General features: G+C 51.6%; 1 protein-coding gene across 7 annotated transcripts; it reads left to right on the top strand.

Moving 5' to 3' along the window:
- Positions 1–1,695: 1,695 nt before the first annotated feature.
- SNX11 (sorting nexin 11) lies at positions 1,696–21,992 on the top strand. Of its 7 annotated transcripts, XM_073325716.1 has the most exons (9): positions 1,696–1,797; positions 11,237–11,753; positions 11,908–12,018; positions 15,227–15,278; positions 15,839–15,925; positions 16,996–17,096; positions 17,626–17,724; positions 18,087–18,299; positions 20,683–21,992. In XM_073325716.1, the coding sequence occupies exons 4-9, from the start codon at positions 15,255–15,257 to the stop codon at positions 20,810–20,812; spliced, it is 654 nt and encodes a 217-aa protein (XP_073181817.1). In that variant the 5' UTR covers positions 1,696–1,797; positions 11,237–11,753; positions 11,908–12,018; positions 15,227–15,254; the 3' UTR covers positions 20,813–21,992. The 7 variants fall into 7 exon arrangements, with proteins under 7 accessions (XP_073181817.1, XP_073181820.1, XP_073181818.1 ...); XM_073325719.1 differs by lacking the exon at positions 11,237–11,753; XM_073325717.1 differs by lacking the exon at positions 11,908–12,018 and having other exon boundaries at positions 11,286–11,753.
- Positions 21,993–22,636: the final 644 nt, after the last annotated feature.

Raw genomic sequence — 22,636 nt, 5'->3', positions numbered from 1 at the left:
TTTTCAAGCTTATCTCTGAAGTCAGGAGGGCTAGGAATTGACTTTTGTTTTAAATGAAAGCTGAGATTCCCTTCCCACCTAATCACTTGACTCCAGAAAAACATCAAATGGCATGAGAATCATCATGACAAAAGAATGGGAGTTGGCAACACCTCCTGTGTCCAAAAGCCCCACCCGGCTAAGTGGCAAAGGACTTGGTGAAACAGGAGGAGATTATAAGGTGGACATAGGGGTGGGGAAGGTTGAAGGGCTGCTGTCCTCTTGTGATATGCAATGTTGTTGTAGCCATGTTGGTCCCAGGATTTTAGAGAGACAAGGTGGGGGAGATAATAGCTTCTGACGGTGAAAGAGACAAGCTTTCAAGTTCCCCAGTGCTCTTCTTCAGGTCTGGGAAATGGAAGGTACAAGGTGGAATAGATATTTGGGTTTGAATAGAGACAGGGAAATAGATTCAATATGTGTAATGACCCAGCCACTCCCAAAGTTAAGTATCCTCACACCTTCTTGTCAACTGTCTAAATGGGCCATCTTGATTATCACTACAAAAGTTTTTTTCTCCTGCTGATAATAGCTCATCTTAACTAATTAGCCTCTCACAGTTTGTATGACAACTTCCAACTTATCTGTATCTATCTTCTTACCATATGTTCCATTCTATGCATCCGATGAAGTGGGCTGTAGCCCACAAAAGCTTATGCTCTTAACACATTTGTTAGTCTCTAAGGTGCCACATTTTTCAGAGTAACAGCCGTGTTAGTCTGTATTCGCAAAAAGAAAAGGAGTACTTGTGGCACCTTAGAGACTAACCAATTTATTAGAGCATAAGCTTTCGTGAGCTACAGCTCGCTTCATCAGATGCATATCGTGGAAACTGCAGCAGACTTTAAATATACACAGAGAATATGAATATGCATCTGAGGAAGTGAGCTGTAGCTCACGAAAGCTCATGCTCTAATAAATTGGTTAGTCTCTAAGGTGCCACAAGTCCTCCTTTTCTTTTAAGGTGCCACAAGCACTCCTGTTCTTTTTGCGGATACAGACTAACACGGCTGCTACTCTGAACCCTAGCAAAATTATGAATTTCAGCTCCCAGGCACGTCTTTTGAAGGTACTGCTCAGGTTTCCTTTCCTGACTGTAACCCCCTGTGAAGAGAGCACTATGTGGATGGGCGAGCTTTTCCCCTTGACATAGCTGTTGTCTCCATGTGCGCCAAAGCTGGTCTCTCTTACCAGCGGATGTTGGTCCAACGGAAAGATCTTACCTCACCCACCTTGTCCTCTTGTGAGGCTGTTGTATATACAGGGCACCAGGTGACCTCCACAAATAGGTGCATAGGTCAGATTCTGCCTCTTCCTCAGGGTGAGGACCTTCCAACACACCCAGACCCCAGTCTCTCCTATGCTCTCTTCCCCCCCCCCCATCTCTCTCTCTCCCCCTGTCCTTCCCTCCTTTCTTTCTCTTCCTCCTCTTCACACTGTCTTCTTAGCCTCTTTTTTGTTTGCACCAGCCTCTTTCTTTCTTTCTTTTCTCCTGTCACTGTGTTCTTTCTTTCTTTCTTTCCCTTTTCTCATTCTATTCTTTCTCACTTTCATCCTAGTTTCTTCCTTCCTCCTCGCCAGCCTATCTACAGGGTGGGGTGGGTGACGTCCTGCCTAGGAGTAGAACTACATCTCCCATCCTGCCCCTGGCTCCACCGGAAGGAGCCCGGGAGCTCGGCTATAAGGGAACGGGAGCCGAGCCCCTCCGCTCTTAAAGGGGCCGCGCCGGCACTGGCGACCGCTGTCCTGGGGGAAGAGGTGAGGATTCGGCGCAGGGGGCGGTCTGCGAAGGGTGGGGGTGAGTGTTGGGGGGCGGGGGGAGCCACGTCCAAAGTGTGGGGGGGAATTGGGTAGGGGGGGAACCATGTCCAAGGTGGGGAGGGGAGGGAGCCATACCCAAAGGTGGGGGGGGGGAAGCGAGGGGGCAATGGGGAGGGAACCATGTCGGGGGGGGGGGAAGGAGAAGAGAGGGTGAAATGGGGAGGGGAGGGAACCATGTCGGGGGAGGGGGGGGAAGGAGAAGAGAGGGTGAAATGGGGAGGGAACCATGTCGGGGGAGGGGGGGGAAGGAGAAGAGAGGGTGAAATGGGGAGGGGAGGGAACCATGTCGGGGGAGGGGGGGAAGGAGAAGAGAGGGTGAAATGGGGAGGGGAGGGAACCATGTCGGGGGAGGGGGGGAAGGAGAAGAGAGGGTGAAATGGGGAGGGGAGGGAACCATGTCGGGGGAGGGGGGGGAAGGAGAAGAGAGGGTGAAATGGGGAGGGGAGGGAACCATGTCGGGGGGGGGGGAAGGAGAAGAGAGGGTGAAATGGGGAGGGGAGGGAACCATGTCGGGGGAGGGGGGGGAAGGAGAAGAGAGGGTGAAATGGGGAGGGGAGGGAACCATGTCGGGGGAGGGGGGGGAAGGAGAAGAGAGGGTGAAATGGGGAGGGGAGGGAACCATGTCGGGGGAGGGGGGGGAAGGAGAAGAGAGGGTGAAATGGGGAGGGGAGGGAACCATGTCGGGGGAGGGGGGGGAAGGAGAAGAGAGGGTGAAATGGGGAGGGGAGGGAACCATGTCGGGGGAGGGGGGGGAAGGAGAAGAGAGGGTGAAATGGGGAGGGGAGGGAACCATGTCGGGGGAGGGGGGGGAAGGAGAAGAGAGGGTGAAATGGAGAGGGGAGGGAACCATGTCGGGGGGGGGGAAGGAGAAGAGAGGGTGAAATGGGGAGGGGAGGGAACCATGTCGGGGGAGGGGGGGGAAGGAGAAGAGAGGGTGAAATGGGGAGGGAACCATGTCGGGGGAGGGGGGGGAAGGAGAAGAGAGGGTGAAATGGGGAGGGGAGGGAACCATGTCGGGGGAGGGGGGGAAGGAGAAGAGAGGGTCAAATGGGGAGGGGAGGGAACCATGTCGGGGGAGGGGGGGGAAGGAGAAGAGAGGGTGAAATGGGGAGGGGAGGGAACCATGTCGGGGGAGGGGGGGGAAGGAGAAGAGAGGGTGAAATGGGGAGGGGAGGGAACCATGTCGGGGGAGGGGGGGGAAGGAGAAGAGAGGGTGAAATGGGGAGGGGAGGGAACCATGTCGGGGGAGGGGGGGGAAGGAGAAGAGAGGGTGAAATGGAGAGGGGAGGGAACCATGTCGGGGGGGGGGAAGGAGAAGAGAGGGTGAAATGGGGAGGAGAGGGGAGGGAACCATGTCGGGGGAGGGGGGGAAGGAGAAGAGAGGGTGAAATGGGGAGGGGAGGGAACCATGTCGGGGGGGGGAAGGAGAAGAGAGGGTGAAATGGGGAGGGAACCATGTCGGGGGGGGGGGGGAAGGAGAAGAGAGGGTGAAATGGAGAGGAGAGGGGAGGGAACCATGTCGGGGGAGGAGAAGAGAGGGTGAAATGGGGAGGGGAGGGAACCATGTCGGGGGAGGGGGGGAAGGAGAAGAGAGGGTGAAATGGGGAGGGGAGGGAACCATGTCGGGGGAGGGGGGGAAGGAGAAGAGAGGGTGAAATGGGGAGGGGAGGGAACCATGTCCGAAGAGAGGGGGCATTGGGTAGGGGAGGGAACCACCATGTTCAAAGGGGCGGGGGAGAGGGGTGGATTGTTCTCTTTCCAAAGGGGCGGGGGCATCTCTCAAATTCTGCAGCTGGCCTGGAATGTAGCCCCCACCCTGCCCCGTAGCTGGTCAGCTGAGGGCTGAGACTGCCCACGGGCCTCTCTGGGTGTTTTTTTTAAAACTTTTGGGTGTTTTTTTTAAAGCACAGGTTACGGGGTTTTGTATGGGGCAAGTCTGAGGACAGATTCTAAAAGAGCTCAGTATGTTGGTTGCTGACCTTTTGGAAATGTGGGTGAAATCCTGAAGTGATTTCAAATTCCACTGAAGTCAATGGTAAACCTCCAATTTCAATGCAGTTAGGACGAGAGAGAGAGAGAGAGAGAGAGAGAGAGAGTGTCAGTCAGTCACAATTAGCACTTCTGAAAGCCTGGACCTTAGTTTAGGTGCTTAAACGAGAGCTGAGCTCTTCTGAAAACCTAGTTCCAACTGTAAGAAGTGTTGAGCCCTGTAAGTGCTGGCCCTGGATGTCTAGATGGATGTGGGCAGTGGAGGGATTAGTCTAGGGTTCCTTCACTAGAAGGGAGAGTCAAAGGAGAGTAAAGTCTGTCTTTGAAATCTACACAGTTTAAAAGAGAATCCTGTGCAAAATAGCTTCATCTAAAGATGACCTGCACAAGGAGGAATGAAACTGGATTTGTTCCCTTCTTTCCCTGCAAAGCCAACCCAAAAGATTTTCCCTGGCAATCTAGGTCTTCTCTAGCTCTTAACCTGGAAGTCTCTGTGCTGACTGGAGTCTTGATACCCCAGTAACCAAGATTACTGGTGTGGATTTCTAGACAGATGAGGCTAAGACCTGCACGCGGTGTGAAGGAAGAGAGAGTGCTGGTGGCGGTCACTTTTTTATTCAGACCGTTAAAAAACCCCAAGGATTTTGAAACATTTACTCAACAAACACTTGGGAGGAAAGCACATCCTGTCAAATAATGAGGAAGAAGAGGATGAGCATCCCCAAGGAGACATTTGAGTCATCTAGGAACTTCTCCAGCAAAAGAGGCAAACCAGTGTTCCTTATTTTTAAGGCAAAAATAAGTCACTTTTAAATTTTTCAGGGGCGTGGAGCTGACTTCTTTTATACTTCACAACAAAAACGAAGGCCTAGCCTATATTCAAGGGTGCACTACTTGAATTTTAAATCAGTTTAAATACTGCCTTAGCTAAACCTAGTGAAGACACCCCTAATCAGAATGGTCACCCACAATTGTTTAAAAATCATGAGTCAGTCATGAGATCAGGTTAAAAATTATGAGATTCAGAGAATAAATATTGGGTTTTTTATTTGGCTTCTGGTTTTTGTCTCTGTAAGGGTCCTATTTTAAAGCATTTTTTCCACAACCATGAGGGCTGGGAACTTTTACAAAAAATTAAAGCTCAAACTGTCACGTGACTCCAGGAGCTGGGTCTTTAAGAAAAATTCCAAATATCACAAGATTTGGCACCTCTGTTTCATGCAAATTAAAGATGGCAAGGAATCCAGTTAAGCTAAATCTACATAAACCAGGTTAAGATAATCCAATTTGAACTTTGCTTCTATAAATTTAAGTGTGTTCTGGTGCAATTTTGAATAGAGACATGACTCAAAGTTGCAATCCAACTTTCTTTGTAGGTTGCCTTTAAACATATAAAAATGCATTGGCAGTGTCTGAGACCGAAATTTTTCAGCCTTTGGAACCTTAAAGCGAAACTGACTACAAACAAAACTGAAAGCTATGCATCCGATGAAGTGAGCTGTAGCTCACGAAAGCTTATGCTCAAATAAACTGGTTAGTCTCTAAGGTGCCACAAGTCCTCCTTTTCTTTTTGCGAATACAGACTAACACAGCTGCTACTCTGAAACCTATTTCATTTATTTTCCTTGTCCAAGGTGACAAATGCACCTCCTAACTCCCCCCACCCCCTGAAAAATCCACCAAACAATAAAGAGCAGAGTGACAAATTGGGTATTTTAATTCACTTCTAATTTAAGAGGTTCTAGATTTTTTTAAAAAGCATGTTTTTAAGCATTTTTAGGTTGAATCTGTCTCTTTAAACACAGTTGCAGCAAAAACTGGTTTCTGCGCCATGTAAGCTAGAGTTTTTGTAATGCAGCCACCAGGGGCTTTTTGTGTGGCCACAGCCTCCTGGATGGTGATGGGCAGGGGGGCAAAGCACTGGTCCCTGCCCCCTTCTGGAGCCCCACAAACATTGTAGGAGCAGATGATCAGTGGGAGTTCTCCACCTTCCTGGGGGTGGGGTGGGACTCAGGCTTCATCCCTGGGGTGGTGGATGGCAGGCTCTGGCCCTGTGGCGGTGGGCTCGTTCCCCCAGCAACAGGGCTTCATGCTCTGGCCCCAGGCTCATCCCCCACCATCGCCCTGACCCCTCCTGCCTCCTCTAGCCCTCCAATAGACCCCCAATCGCCATTGCACCCTCCCGCCTCCCTACCCATCTCCCCATCCAGGGCTTAATTTGTCCCCCAGCTTGCCAGGGCTCAGTAAGTCTGCTGTGAAAAGTAATAACAAATATCACTTTTCACTTAGCAGCCTTACTAGCCAGCAAGTCTAAAGAAAAAGAAAATCAACCAAAAGAGCAAAGCACCTTATTTGTGTTTCTATTCTGCTTAGGTCCAGTAAAGAATAGAGACAACTGTAGATAATTTTGTCTGCCCCAAAAAAATACATAAATAAATTACAATGATTTGGACATGTATAGGTGCATATTTATTTGTTTTTTCTAAAGTTAGTTAAGTATTTTAGGAAAAATTGCCAGAGTGGCCACCAGAAAGAGTTGGTGGCCATACTCTGAAGCCACCAAAAATTTTCTTGTGAGAACCCCGGTCTAAGCAGTCTGTTGTAGATGAGTCCAAATAGGGATAAATCCATGCTTAAAATCAATGTTTCTGGCTGTTCAAAGTGCTGTTCCACAGCCAATGACGACTGGGGTTAAGATCCTATCTACACTGTGAATATAACATTGTCTTCTGATTGTGCACATAGGGTCTCAGAGGCACTGTCGGGTATTTCCTGATCTCTAACGTACAAGGGAGCACCAGACAGAAGCACGTTCCTTAAAGCCGTTAGGCAGGGGGTCTTAAGGAATATCAGAGGAAATGCAAAGGCTAAAGCTCATAGTAACCAGGTCTTCAAAGGCAATTCCGAGAGGTCCAGATTCACTGTGCAGAGTGACACGAAAGGTCTCTCTCTCCCTTCTTGCCTCTTCTAATGTCTTGAAAATTATTCTGGAATAAGGTAGGGTATTGATTTCAAATAGATTAACTTTCCTGATTAACTCCATGTGTGACTACTCCAGAACAGCGTTTCTCAAATGCAGCCACCAGGGGCTTTTCTTGCAGCCATGGCCTTCTGGGTGGTTATTGGGGTGGGGGGGGGAAAACAATGGTCCCTCTCTGGAGACACACAAGCTGGAGGAGCAGGCAGTCAATGAGTTTCCCACCTTCCTGGGGTGCTGGAGTTGGCTTCAGCCCTGGGGTTGCAGGCTCCAGCCATGGGACTTTGGGCTCTGTTCCTCGAGCTCGCCACCCCTCTCATCACCTCTGGCCCCCGCTGCCCCCCCTAGTGCCCCATTGCTCCTGGCTCCCGCTGCTTCCGTACCCACCTCCCCATCCAGGGCTCAATTTGTCCCTAGGATTGCCAGGGCTGAGTAAGATTGCTGTGAAGAGTGATATTTGTGTGTGTGTTAATATCACTTTTCACAGCAGACTTAGTAGCTAGCAAGTCTAAAAAAAAAAAAAAAGCCACCCAAAAAGCAAAAGAAACAATAAGAAAAAATACAAGAACGTGCAAAGCACCTTATTTGTGTTTCTATTCTGTTTAGGTCCAGTAAAGAATAGAGACAACTGTACATTATTTTTATTATTGAGTCTGCAAAAAAACCCAACTCCTTCCTAAATTAATTACAATGATTTGGATATGAATATGTGCATATCATTTGTTTTTCCTAAAGTTAATTAAGTATTTTAGGAAAAATTGTCAGAGCGGCAAAATTTGTTGTGAGAACCCCTGCAGAATAAGAGTAAGACTGCTTTATTCTGAACCAGAGCTTAATCCATTGCTGATTCAGATAGTATCAACATATGGAGTAAATCAGAAATCACCTCCCATGTAGACGAGTCCTAAATATCTGTCTTGATCCTCCCTCACTCCTATTTCTCAGGCTCCTGGCTGATTTGGGCACATGAGCTAGGCTGTGTCCTCTCTGCCATTCAGTTGCTGGAAAATTGAATTCTTCTTCCTTCCAATTCTGTGCCATTCCATTAGGCACATTTTGATTCTCCTCTTCCCCTTCTGTGTGTTTCTAACCTAGCTAAGCCAACAGGAGGTCAGACTAGATGATCATGATGGTCCCTTCTGGCCTTATGAGATTATGAGAACAGGGCTGATGCTTTTAAACTACTTTATGTGTGCAATACTGTTAACCATACATCTCTGGGGAGGAGAGGGAACATAGGGGATAAGCCATCTGGTGCCGGTTCTATTGTCTGAGCACCTTCCATTACTGCATTAAGTGCTGTGACTAACATCTCTCATGTGTGTGTGGCCTGTTCTTTCTCTCATCCTCTCCCTCGGGGGAGAACTGTGGATGCAGTGCCTTGTTTGTTCCGATGGCCCGCACTCAAAATTGGGGTCATATTTCCAGACCTACTGCACACCCAGCAGCTCCCATTGTAGTATCTAGGTGCTGAGCATTTCTGGAAATTTGGCCCTCACTTAGGGACCTAAATGGAACGAGCCTGGTAAATTAGGAATAGGTGGAAGGGGACTTTTCCTGCGTGAGGGAAGCTTTCAGTTTGGGTAGCCTGACACAAAGCGCAAGGTGGGTGGGGGTGAGGGAATATCTTTCATTGGACCAACTTCTGTTGGTGAGAGAGATGAGTTTTCCAGCTTAGTCTATGGCTACACTACGCAGCTTTTAGTGACACGGCTGTGCTGTGAAGTGAAGTGGCCTAACGCCTCTCCAGTCATGGGATGGGGGAAGAAGCAGGGGGGCGGGGGAGCGGGTTTTAGAGATTGTTATAGTGAGCATCCAGTGGCTATTCAGTTCATGATTTTTAGTATCTAGCAAAGTTATGGATTTAAGCCCCCAGGCTCATCTTTTGAGAGTGTTGTGCAGGTTTCCTTTGAGGATGAGGACTGAGAGGTCAGATATGGAGTGATCACTTTGTGAAAAGTGTTCATAGAATCATAGAATCATAGAATATCAGGGTTGGAAGGGACCCCAGAAGGTCATCTAGTCCAACCCCCTGCTCAAAGCAGGACCAATTCCCAGTTAAATCATCCCAGCCAGGGCTTTGTCAAGCCTGACCTTAAAAACCTCTAAGGAAGGAGATTCTACCACCTCCCTTGTCATCCACAAGTGACAGTGTTTTAGTCATGTATGATTTTTTTTTTTTCTGTGCGAGTTCATTCGCAAGCATAGTGATTCTCGGTTCACCCACTTAGTTGTTGCTGGAGTATTTAGCACTGGAGGCGGTGTACCATGTGTTGTGATAGGCATATGTGGGATCCAGGGATCTTGCAAGGTGTGTTGTGAGGAGTGTTGATCGTTGTAACAGTGGAGATATGTCTACGGGTTTCGCATCTGTTGTTCTGGTGAGATCTGGTGCTGCTTCGAGTTGGTGTGCCCTAGTGTGTGGGGAGCTTGCTTCTGATGATGATTGTGGAGAGGTTGGGGGGTGTTTTGAAGGCCAGAAGAGGGGTTCAGGAGGGATTTTTTTTTTTGTAGATGTGGTTCCCATTGAGTATAGGTTGTAATTGTTTGACAATACCCAGTATGGGTTCCAGTGTTAGTGGTAGGTGACAGATAGGGTTGTGTGGTTGGAGTGAGTTTTATTTCTGTATTGAAGCAGGTTCAGGGCATTGGAGTGGCACGTTCCAAAATAAAGAACGAGGAGGACTTGTGGCCCCTTAGAGACTAACCCATTTATTTCAGCATACGCTTTCGTGGGCTAAAGTCCACTTCATCAGATGCATGTAGTGGAAAATGCAGTAGGAAGATATAGATACAGAGACCATGAAAAAATGGGGGTTGCCATACCAGCTCTAACGAGACCAATCGATTAAGGTGGGCTGTTATCCACAGAAGAAAAACTTTTGTAGTGATGATCAGGGTGGCCCATTTCAAACAGTTGACAAGAAGGTGTGAGTAACAGTAGGGGGAAAATAATACTAAAATTAGTTGGTGTAATCGCTCCTCCACTCCCAGTCTTTATTTCAAGCCTAATTTAATGGTGTCCAGTTTGCAGATTAATTCCAGTTCTGCTGTTTCTCATTGGAGTCTGTTTTTGTTGTTGAATAATTGCGACTTTTAGGTCTGTAATTGAGTGTCCAGGGAAGTTGAAGTGTTCTCCGACTGGTTTTGAATGTTATAATTCTTGAGATCTGATTTGTGTCCATTTATTCTTTTGCATAGAGACTGTCCGGTTTGGCCAATGTACATGGCAGAGGGGCATTGCTGGCACATGATGGCACATATCACATTGATAGATGTGCAGGTGAACGAGCCTCTGATAGCGTGGCTGATCTGATTGGGTCCTATGATGGTGACCCTTGAATAGACATGTGGACAGAGTTGGGTTCCTGGGTTAGTGTGTTTGTTGTGCGGTGTGTGGTTACTGGTGAGTATTTGCTTCAGGTTGGGGGGCTGTCTGTAAGCGAGGACTGGTCTGTCTCCCAAGGTCTGTAAGAGTGAAGGACTGTCCTTCAGGATAGGTTGTAGATCCTTGATGATGCACTGGAGATGTTTTAGTTGGGGGCTAAAGGTGATGGCTAGTGGTGTCTTGTTACTTTCTTTGTTGGGCCTGTCCTGTAGTAGGTGACTTCTGGGTACTCTTCTGGCTCTGTCAGTCTGTTACTTCACTTCAGCAGGTGGGTATTGTAGTTGTAAGAACACTTGATAGAGATTTTGTAGGTGTTTCTCTGTCTGAGAGGTTGGAGCAAATGCAGTTGTATCTTAGAGCTTGGCTGTAGACAATGGATCATGTGGTGTGGTCTGGGTGAAAGCTGGAGGCATGTAGGTAGGCATAGCGGTCAGTAGGTTTCTGGTATAGGGTGGTGGTTATGTGACCATCGGTTATTAGCACTGTAGTGTCCAGGAAGTGGGTCTCTTGTGTGGACTGGCCCAAGTTGAGGTTGATGGTGGGATGGAAATTGTTGAAATCATGGTGGAATTCCTTAAGGGCTTCTTTCCATGGGTTCAGATGATGATGATGTCATCAATATAGCGCAAGTAGAGTAGGGGCGTTAGGAGATGAGAGCTGAAGAAGCGTTGTTCTAAGTCAGCCATAAAAATGTTGGCATCCTGTGGGGCCATGCGGGTACCATAGCAGCGCCGCTGACGTGAAGGTATACATAGTCCCCAAAAGTGATCACATTCATGTTCCAGAATGTGATCTACTTCTCTGGCGGAGTGTCCTTGTTTGGTGTCTTTCTCTCACCAACAGAAGTTGGCTCAATAAAAGATATTCCCATACCCACCTTGAAGGTGTTAAAGTGTGTATCCTGGATTTCCCCCCCTTATGACAGGAGAGGTGTAAATGGGTCACTTCACCTTGAATGGTCTCTTGAAATATATGCTAACTTCCTACAGTATGCTAAATAATCTGTTCCACCTTGTATTTAGCTGTGACGCTGAGTACACTTCCTGGACCTCGTGTCTCTCTCGCCAACAGAAACTGGTCCAATAGAAGATATTACCTCACCTACCCTGTCTCACTCATATTCTGGGAGCAACATGGCTACAACAACACTGCATACAAAGCCATAAATCCATCCCTCAAAAACAGTCTACAAACAATCAAGCTGGAAGAGGTGAAGCCAGGATGCCCTGGGCAGGCTCAGCCCTCCAGCTGCCCCAATGAGTGACCCAGATGTGTCTGCAATATATAAAGCAAGCTGAACTGGTTTAAGAACCTTGTCTCTGAAATCTGCAGGGTCCCACTGGCTGGACGATTGCCACCATTTGTTGTTGTATCTGTTTCTCTTCAAACTATTGAGAGTGAAAGCTAATTATGTTGTAGAACAGGTATTGCAAACAGCTTAAGTCAGAAGCATTTAATGGTGCATCAGATCAACTGATGCCATCCAGTACAACTTGGAATTACTGAAGGGATGCAGTAAAGGAAGTGGTTTGTATGACGGTACTGTGCTAATATTTCTGCTATGTAACTTAATTGCTAAAGCTTGGTGACTAATAATACACGGGTCTCCTTTGGCACCTCTTATTCAGGGCTTACCAAATACTTTACAAAGGTTAATTAACCCTGTGCTGGGTGTTGCTATCTGTGTTTACAGCACCATGGAGTCTGGTTTCTGATGGGCTCCTGTGTACGACCACAGCACAAATGACGAATATAATTACAAATGGGGGAAGGTGAGGCACAAGGGTTCTGCTGCTTGCTCCAGGTGAGTCAGTGCATCAGAAGAGCTAGAAATAGAGGCGCAGTCTCTTGCTCTAACCACTAGATGACACTGCCTCCACTGTATAGCTTATCAAGACAACTTGGGAGGCTGGCTTTTTGGATTCCACCACACAGGTTAAAGTGTAATCCTTCCTCAGGTTCCATTGGTGTTGGCAAAACAGGATATTGAAGCAAATAAGTTGTGATAAGACTGAAAACTGGGGGTAGGGGGGCTGTAAAGCTTCAGAAGATGGGATCTCTGTTTGCCCCTTTTTTTGCCACAATCTCATCCATGTGATCACAAGAACTAGTTTCAGAGTAACAGCCGTGTTAGTCTGTATTTGCAAAAAGAAAAGGAGTACTTATGGCACCTTAGAGACTAACCAATTTATTTGAGCATGAGCTTTCGTGAGCTACAGCTCACTTCATCGGATGCAGTGAGCTGTAGCTCACGAAAGCTCATGCTCAAATAAATTGGTTAGTCTCTAAGGTGCCACAAGTCCTCCTTTTCTTTTCACAAGAACTAGGAGTCACCAAATGACATTAACAGGCAGCAGATTTAAAACAAACAAAAGGAAGTATTTTTTCCACACAACGCAGTGTCAGCCTGTGGAACTGCTTGCCAGAGGATGTTGTGAAGGTCAAGACTATAACAGGGTTCAAAAAAGAACTAGATAAATTAACGGAGAATAGATCCATCATTGGCTATTAGCCAGGATGGGCAGGGATGGTGTCCCTAACCTCTGTTTGCCAGAAGCTGGGAATCGGCGATAGGGGATGGATCACTTGATGATTCCCTGGTCTGTTCATTCCCTCTGGGGCACCTGGCACTGGCCACTGTCGGAAGGCACGATACTGGGCTGGATGGACCTTTGGTCTGACCCAGTATGGCCGTTCTTATGTTTGCTAGGCTGGGTTGAGATTTTATTATGGTGAACTGCAAAAATCAATCAAGTTCCCAGCATGGGGAGTGAATGAAAGTTGCAGCTGTTTTAAGAGGATAACTTCCTCTGAGGTCTAGCAAAAGCTGAGACCATCTTCAGCCATCCTCTTGTGCACGTACACATTCAGGACCTAATGAATCCAAAGGGCAGGCTTACATTTCTCTGCCTGCAGGGCTGGTCTTGAAACCGCCAAAAATGTATGGAGAACTGGGTGGAACTTACCTGTCCTTTCGACTGATCTCTCTCGGTTTTTGAAGAACTGAACTAACGTCCTGTCTGATCACCAATTATTTCTTACGCTGCGTATTACCGCAGCACCCGGGACATCATTGTGTTAGGCAAAGTACAAACACAGAGGAAAAAAGGCTGTTTCTGGCTAGAAATGTAACCTAGCTGTAAAGGAAGACTGGCTGGCAGAAGTACCAGTTACCTTGGAGGGGAAATATCCTTCCCACTCCTTGGCACAGGTTGAAAATCTAGTGAGGCTGATTCAACCCTCCACCTTTCCAAGGTAGAGTAACAGAGTCCACACAGGCTCTTTGAACTAGACCTTAAAAGCAGGGGTCCTCTCTGTCCTGCGTGGCCAAAGATCTTGGGTCACCCTTCCTGTGAAAGGGCCTTTGCTTAAAACAACCTCTGTGACTGTTGCGCTGTACAGCAGCTGGCTACCATTTCCCCCCCCGCTCCCCCCCCAGAGCTGGCCGCATTTTAGTGGCGCCATGCACAGAGAGATCGGAAAGTGCTCTGGGATGAGAGGTGCTACACAGGTAAAATGTTCTCATAAGAACATAAGAGTGACCCTACTGGGTCAGACCAAAGGTCCATCTAGTCCAGTATCCTGTCTTCCAACAGTGGACAGTGCCAGGTGCCCCAGAGGGAATGAACAGGACAGATAATCAAGTGATCCATCCCCTGTCGCTCATTCCCAGCTTCTGGCAAACAGAGGCTAGGGACACCATTCCTGACCATCCTGCCTAACAACCATTGATGGACCTCCATGGATTTATCTAGTTCTTTTTTGAACCCTGTTATGGTCTTGGCCTTCACAACATCCTCTGGCAAGGAGTTCCACAGGTTGACTGAGCTTAACAACAGTTTTCGAATGGTTGCTACGGGCCAGCTGTAGGTCTCCTGAGCCACAGTGGGTGCTATTGCTTATCCAGACACAAGCTTCCTTACAACATGTGGGAGCATGGCCTCTGGATCCCTGCTGGGCTGGGACGCTCAGACCTGAACCTGGCCCTCTCTCTGAGGGGGAAGGCTGAGCATCGCCGCTAGGATAGCCTCTCCGAGGACCTGTCTTCCCGTACCGCTCTAGCGCTTCAGTGAAGACGCTCATTGGCCGATGGGAGAGCTTCTGTTGGCGCGGTTAATCCCTCTCCCGGAGAGGTGGTGGCTACGTTGGCGGGAGAAGCTCTCCCGTCGCCACGGCGCTGTCCACACGGGGGTTAGGTTGGTATAACGACGTCGCTCGGGTTGTTTATTTTTCACACCCCCTGAGTGAGGCGCTGAAGCCGACGTAGGTCTGTAGCGTAGAGCTGGCCGGAGTTGTAGCCTTTCTGATGCAGTACTCGGGTTATGGTGGGGGAACTCCCTTTGCAGGAGATCAGCACCTTTGTTGGCTGAGCTTGTGAGGCCGGGCGCTCAATCTGATGGCCTCCGTCTGTACTCCGGTAACTTCTGAACGTGGCATCTGATCAATTCCACATGGTTCTAGGCATCCATGGGGGGAACCATATTGATTTGGGGGCTGTACAGAGCCCTTGTCAACCCTTTAGCAGATGCACAGCTTCAAGACTTCTGCAAATGGGCTGTAGATCAAAGAACTAGTTGATGGCACCCATTACCGCCTTTCAGTAGAACGCCACCCCTGTCTCCGCTCTGCCTGTCCTCCCAATGGGTTAGCACCTTGACACCCTGAATGACTAATCTCCCAGACACAAGAGAAGTAACAATGGTGGGGGAAGGGGACGGGCACATGGAGGTGAGGAATGGAGGACCCTGGCATGGGGGGAAGCAGAAGAAGGGTGCACACAGCTGTGGGGCAAAACAGGGGGAAAATGGGGTACCCTGGTGTAGGGGGAGGGGGTACAGAATCTCTAGCAGGGGGGAGATTGGGGGACCCTGGTGTGGAGAGTAAGAAGGACTGGGAATGGGGGCATCACCTTCAACTGAACATGTGAGCCTGTAATGAGTCCAGGCACACGTGTAGCTTAGGATCATCTCTGCTTCGTCTAACTGAGGGTCTGTTTGTTTTCATCTGGACAGATGCTTCCCTCTGGGCTCTGGCTGTAGGATGTTGGAGAATCAAGAGCAAGAAGTAAGGCTCTCCCGAGTTTCTGCCGTTTCCTGTTCCATGTTTGGGGGGCTGGCAGGTTGGGGGGATGTATGGAGCCTTTGAATTCAGTCAAAGATTGAACCCTAGTGTGAGCACCTTAATGCTAGCAAAGCGGGAGGTACACATACGGGGAAGAGGTGGGCAGCCCTTAGCTGGTACCCAGGGGGATAACGTAAAGTGTTTTACAGGGTCAGGTGGGGGGATTAGTCAGAGTGGTCAGGGCAGGCGCTGTCTGCTTAGCATGGCAGCAGCAGTGTGGGCCTTTAAGGGTAGGATGGGGTGGGAGGATTATAGTTTGGGGGAATCACCGGGTAGAACGAACCTCAGAGTATGGCTGGGACACTTCCCCATCAAAGTCTGGTGCTGCTGAGGTCAGTACCCAGCCTTTCAAAGGCAGCACCGCTTGCCTGTTCCTGCCACTTGCAGACCTTGCCACCAGCTGTGGGTTACAGCTGGGTGACAGGAAGTCAGGGACAGGCTGTTCGGGATGGGGTCATTGTGAACATCTCCTTGGAGTTCGGCAACAGGTTCTCTGCCCTCAGGAGCTGACCACGGTGCGTGTTCAGGACCCTCGGCTCCAGAACGAAGGCTCCTGGAATTCCTACGTGGATTATAAAATCTTCCTCCATGTAAGTGCAGAGCGGCTCCGGGGGGGACATAGGAATGGAGCTGAGCAGCACAGGCCTGCCTGACGCGGCACCATGCTGTCACCTCTCCCCCGTGAAAAGGTGTAAAACGCCACATTCCAATCTGGCACCACTTTGCAGCCGTGTCTGAGACGGTGCAGGGTGCTGGCCAATCGGAGCCCCAGGGCCGCTGCACTCCAACTAATTCAAATCCCAGCATGGTCCACTCAGTCCCTTCGGCAGGATTCAGGTCTGGGGAGCTTGCTTAGCCCTGTACAGTGCTTTAACTAGTTGATCTTTAGATCATCTCTGACTCCTACCCATGAGGAAAGCCATCTCTGCAGGCCCCTATCTAGATTAGTAGCCCTCAACCAGGGATCCGGGGCCCCCGGGGGGGGGGGGGGGGTCACGAGCAGGTTTCCGGGGGCCCAGGGCAGAAAGCCAAAGCCCCGCCACATGGGGCTGAAGCCTGGGGCCCTGAACCCTGCTACCCGGGGCTGAAACTGAAGCCTGAACAACTTAGCTTTGCAGGGCCCCCTGTGGTGAGGGTCTCCGGGCAATTGTCCTGCTTGCTGCCCCCTAACGCCTGCCCTGGCTTTTATATGCAGAAAACCAGTTGTGGCACAGCTGGGCCGTGGAGCTTTTAAAGCATGTTGCAGGGCCTCACAAAGGAAAAGGTGGAGAGCCCCTGATGTAGGGAATTAAATGATCCCTAGCCCCTTGGTGTCGGAGCAGGTTCCAGCAGCGAGTTGGGGTCATGATTGGGGTCATGATTAGAGCCATTCCAGGCTCTCAGCTCCATGTTCAGGCCATGACACCATGCTGTCCCCCAACTCGTTTGCACGTAAAGTCCTGTTGCTTCTCCTGACATCAAAAGATTGGCTTGGACCCTCCGCTTGCAACTTAATACCATGTTCTGGTTCAGATCAGAACGTTCCCCTGGGAGCACAGGACAGCAGGACCTTATGGGAAGAATGAGCTGGCATTGAAGGGCGATCTGACCCCACACCCCTGGGGCATCTTACAGGGAGCTGCCTCTGATCTTTCCCTTCCTCCCGCGTCTCGTTTCACAGACCAACAGCAAGGCCTTTACTGCCAAGACCTCGTGCGTGCGCAGACGGTACCGTGAGTTCGTGTGGCTGAGGAAGCAGCTCCAGAAAAACGCTGGCTTAGTGTGAGTGTGAAATTCCTCCTGTGCCTCCCTGATGCCAGATGCCAACTTCCCCTTAGCACAGAGGTGCTGGGTATCCTGACCCTCCGTAGGATAAGGCACTGTAGGCAGAAGAGAGCGGGGGAAATAGAAACTGGCCCAAAAGGTTGGCTGCACCCACAGATTCTAAGTCAGGTGAGCTGGGTTCTAGTAACTGTGACCGGGGGCCAGTCATGTGGCGTGAGCGAGTGCCCAGCACCAAAGTAGATGCCTAAACAAAGGCCTTGAACTCGGCACCCAAAGCGCTCACCCCGCTGGGCAACCTCTCGCTTGCAGGGGATGGAAGGGTGTCTAAAGCTCCAGCTGTGGAAATGCTGGCTGTTCCTGGGCCCAGAATCTCTACAATCGCCCAAGGTTGGCGGTGGGAGAAAACGTGCAAACGGCAAGAGCACAAGGCTGGCTCCGAGCCGCTTTTCCCACCAGGTCCGTCCCATGGCACCTTGTTCCGTCTCTGGATACCGAGCCGTTTCCTTCCTCTGCTCTGTTCCCTCAGGCCTGTCCCGGAGCTGCCAGGGAAATCCACCTTCTTTGCAGGCAGCACCGATGAGTTCATTGAGAAACGGAGACAGGGGCTCCAGCAGTTCCTGGAGAAGTGAGTGGAAGGGATGCAGCTCTCCCACACGGCTCGCTTGGTGCCTAAAATGGGTTGGGGCAAGGGCTATTTCGCTCCAAAGCCCTGCTTCCCAGGAGGAAAGAAGACTGCCTAACTGCTCCGTTCCCCCAGGCTTGAGGGTGGTGGTGGTCTGGAGTCAGAGAAGAGTGTTCCCACTAGAGAGCCTGAGCTGGGAGAGGGTAATGTTAGTTTTTGGGGGGGGGGAGCAGGAAAATGCTCACTATCCTCTTCAGCAGGATCCTCCCCTGCCCTTGCTGTCTACCAGCCCCTGTGGCTGGTACGCAGGCCTGGGGGACTATACCGCATTCTGCATTGTCCCCTCACTTCCTGTCTCTCTCCAGGGTGGTGCAGAACGTGGTCCTCCTGTCAGACAGCCAGTTGCATCTCTTCCTGCAGAGCCAGCTGTCGGTGCCAGAGATCGAGGCATGCATGCAGGGCCAGAGCCCCCTGACCGTCACGGACGCCATCCTCCGCTACGCCATGTCTAACTGCGGCTGGGTGCAGGAAGAAGACACCCGCCCTGCGCTCGGGGCTAGGGCAGAACTCCACGGCAGGTACTGGGAGCCATCTGAGGGGCTTGCTGGCAGTGAGACTGATAGCTGGAACTAGGCTAAGAACCAAGCCCCTTTCCATGTTTGGAGCTGGAGATCAGTTGGAACCTGGCTGTGCCCTCTCCAGACAAGGCAGTGGCTATGGGCCTTACCGCAACTTAGCCACTGCATCAGCTGTTGTGACCAAGTGGGGTCTAATGTGCTTGGTATGATCCTCCCAAAGAACACACCACATCCAAATAGGGACGTGGCTTTAATTCACACAATCCCCAGCCCCCATCTGCTCCTGAGCGCCCCAGGACTCGTCACGGCCTGCTTGGAGGATTTCTCCCCGCCGTGCTCCATCTGCCCGGAAGGAGCAGTCCAGAGTCCCATCGCTGCTCTGTGCTCACCAGGGGCCTCTGGCGCATCCTTTCATCAGGAGCAAAGGTTTGGCACTCTGGAGTGATGGGGGCCGCATATCCGAAGGGCTCAGCTCCCCTTTGGGCACCAAAACAATCACACGCCGCTTTCCTGATGCTCCCTGTGTTGAATGCGGAGCCCGCACCTGACTCATCTAATACCCACTTCCCTTGGCCTTTCCCCTACTGCACAGCCGGGCTCGCACATCCTGGTTTAGGCCCAAGGCAAACCCAGACCGTGTCCTGAGCAACTCAGACTGGCACGGGTGAGGAATGATGGTCATTCTCCAGTGGCAAAGCTGCCTTGTGGCTGACGTGGCTCTGCCCGGGGGGAGTCGCCTCCACCTTCCTTGCTGGAGGGGAGGGATCCTGTGACCCGAGCACCCTCTGGGAGGGGAGGGATCCTGGAAGGGGAAAGGACACCACCAGACAAGCTCCTGCGCGTCCCCACCCGTGGCCCCAGTGGTAATCTTGTAACAGGAGAAGCGTCTCGTGCTCAGGATTTGTACCAATTTCCATTACTCAGTGAGTCGGTTTCTGCAGCCTGCCAGCTGCCCCTCTCCTCTAGGGGGGAGTCGTTGGGTCAGGGAGCTGGTAGTTGGTGCAGGATTGGGATCCTGCATGGCCTGTGGTCCTCACCCTCAGCCCCTCTACTGCAGCACCAAGAGTAGAATCTCTCTAAGCCTCCTGTGTGATGTGGGGGGAGCCACCCCCTCACCTCTGAGCAACCATTTAATAGAGAAGTGCTGTCGTGCGGCCTCTTGCAAGACCTCAAGGCACCTGTCCCCAGGGTATGGCGGTGCTGAGAATACTTTGTATTCCGCTGCCCTCCGAGCACAGAGGCTCCTATGCACCAGCAGCTGTGCAAAATCCTAGTTCCTGGAGGAGTGGAGATGCGTTTCTCACCCTGGCAAACCGGAAGGGAGGTGAATAGAGCCATGACAAGATCGTCGTGCCTAGGCTCCTTGAACATCTGCTGTAAGCCACTGTGGAGGCAAATGAATCCAGCTGCATTGCTTGTGTGTTCCCTTGCCAATTAACCAAATTCTTTAATTGGTGCTGGGTCCCCCCCACCAGTTAGGAAGACCCTGGGGTGGGCTCAGTCCAGGCCTAGCTGAGATTCCTTGTGTCCCTGTGCTCCTCCGGGGGGATCAGTTTCTGGCTCGGAATATCAAGCCTCTCACTCTTGGTTTTAAATAGCAGGAGAGGAGGTGTGGGCGGGCTGCAGCCCAAGACTCATTTTTAAGAGAGCCCCCGCCCCGGTTTAACGAAGGGTTTGGAATGGGCGCGGTGAGCTGGGCTGACGGGTAGGTATCCATGCAGCTCGGCAGGCTAGATGCTTCGCCGGCTCAGCTGCCCGTGCTCTAAGCCCCTCCCTGGCAACACCTGTCCTGGCCGCACCATGGGATTCACCCATCTCTTTCCCCTCCCCTCCCCTCTTCGCAGAGGGCTCTGTGCTGTTTTCGGTGGATGGGGCACCTGGAAGTGGAGGAGGGTGCAGGGGCGTGCGGAGCTGGAGGAGAGGAGCTGCTGGCTGGCTGAGCAGGTTGCACCTGTCCTCCTCCTTGGGCCAGCTGCGGAAGAGGCCCCCGTGGAAGCCTGGAGAAGCGGCTGCAGGCAGATGGGGGCAGGTGGCTGAAAGGAAGCCGCCTGCTGCTCTCTCCCCGCTCCGTGGGAGCACTTGGGCAGAGGTGGATCTGGAGTAGGGCAACTTTCCCAGCCCCCCCGCTGCTCCTCCCAGGATTGCTGGGGTCGGGGGCCAGGCTTCAGAGCACTCGGGTCCTCATGCTGCTGTCAGCTTGGCCCCAGCACTCACAGGAGCCGGGGGTAGGGTGGAACGAGCGAGGTGCTCACACAACTTCTCTGCCAGTGGCTCACTGCTGTTACACGGGGCAGGGTGCTTGTGCAGCTCTGGACAGCTGGGGCGGTGCATCTTGCCTTGAACCCCTCTTCCTTCCTGACTTTCTTGTGCCTTCTCTCCGTAGCTGCGCTGGTCTCGGAAGCCCCCCTGTTCGGAGCTGCCTGAAACCCCCTTCGTGCTGGAGCGACTTCGGCCTGGAAGACAACCACTCGGATAGCCTGGATTCTCCCACGAAGCAGCCGGAGACGGAATAAGCAGCACAAACGATCTTGTACGCCCTGTCTGGGAGCAGCGGCTCTTGCTCTGCGGAGAGCTGAGGAGGGCAGCTGAGTGGCTCCCATTGGTGCAGGATTGGGACCCTGCATGGCATGTGGTCCTCACCTTCAGCCCCTCTATTCCCAGAAGCTTGTGGCCACTTCCTGCCGCCTCTGGACGGTCCTCTTATGAGGCAGGTGCTGGGTGAATACACAGCTGAGCTGTACGAAAAGGGAACCAGTGCTTAGTAGAACCTAAGTTTGTTACTCCCCAGGGCTGTGTCATGCTCTTGTGGGGGGACCTGTGTGTATTAGGGATGGGGGCTGTTTGAAAACAAAAGCCAGCTCCCTTGATCTTGGCTTGATCCTCCGTCCCCTTGGAGCTGGGTCATGGAGGCGGATGCTCATCTGTGCAGAGATCCTCCAGGAGAGAGGTTGTCTGGATCCCTGGGCTGAGCTGCTGTCCCTCCTTGTCCAACAGATCAGGCAGCTGTCCCAGCAATGCCCAGGGAATTCTCGTTCTTAGAACTAGAATTAAGTCTTGGTAGCATTCCCCTCTGAAAAACCACCGGCCACGTAGGCACGAGCGGTGCTCCTTTGCACATCCGAGAGCCACATTTAAACAGCTGCTGAGCCGGAAGCCCACATGCTGGGTATGGATACCACCTCCACACCTGGGTACTCCTAGCCCGGCTTGGCCTGCAGGCTGCGTGCAGCTGGAATGAGCCAATGAGCTTTCCCTAGGGGCTCTATATTGCAGGATTGATTCCTCCATTGCAGCAGGGGTGGGGGAATGTGTTGTGGTGGGACAATGAGGCCAGAAGGTTTTGTTTGTGCTCCCCTTTTGTGTGGGACACCCCTCAAGCTGGGCTTTCTTGCAGGAGAACAACCCTTTTGGCTAGCACAGACCTGCCTAACGGCTCAGAGGGCAAAGGGGAAGGGCAAAGGGTGGTGATCCCTGTAGCCAGCCATAAGGGAGCAGAACTGAAGAAAGAATCCCTTAGTAAAGAATGGGCAATCCCACGCTGCAGCTTCCACCAGGGCCTCTCTGCTTTCAGCCCATCGGGTCCATTTACTCTGCTGCTCCCTGTATCTTTCCACCAGCCCGTCGTCTGGCATTGTCCTGGCTCAGAGGGCAGAGCTGAGGTGCTCTGGCCTGCAATAAATGTGAAGCATGTGAGCTACTGGGTGCTGGTGATTTACGTCTGGTGGAGAATGGGGCTGATGTATCTTAAGCAATAGGCTTGGGGCAGGGTAAGATGCCATCAGAGACCATCCCTGCGTCTGTCGCACTGGGCACTAGATTGTGACAGCTGATTAGTGTCCAATTGCAGCTGTGTGTGTGGGGGCAGGGGGGCGAAAGGGCTTTTCCTCCAGGCTGGGCTCCCCAAATAATACATCCCTGCTAGGGCATCTTTCACTCAAGGCTCCTACAGGGCCGGACAAATGGGCCTCGGTATTATCCTCCGTCTCTGCAGGGCGAGAGAACCTGCTTCTCTCGGGCTCCGTGGGACGCTTGGTCAGGAGACCCAGCCCGAGCTGGCTTTAGTACTGCTGAAAGGGGATGGAGCGGCGTGGCCGGGGAGCAGAGGGGCTTGGTTTCTGGGGCACGTGCATGTGGCTTTGGGGTGGGAGGGACACAAGGACGTAGGCCCAGTTATGTCCTTGCGCTCCTTCCTTGGGCTGCGGCAGGGGGCTGACCAGCGGCAGGGCCCTAGAGAACGGCGGAGAGGCTGCCTGCTGAGCGGGCACCTGGCGGTGGCCAGGCTCTGCTATTCGGTGCCCAGAGCTCAGCAGGGGTGGGTGACCTGCGGGCTGGGCTGG

This window comes from Lepidochelys kempii, chromosome 27, assembly GCF_965140285.1.
Source record: "Lepidochelys kempii isolate rLepKem1 chromosome 27, rLepKem1.hap1, whole genome shotgun sequence".
In the NCBI taxonomy this organism is placed as follows: Eukaryota; Metazoa; Chordata; order Testudines; family Cheloniidae; genus Lepidochelys; species Lepidochelys kempii.
The sequence above is the reverse complement of the archived record's forward strand: the minus strand, read 5'-3'. Positions and strand labels throughout refer to the sequence as shown.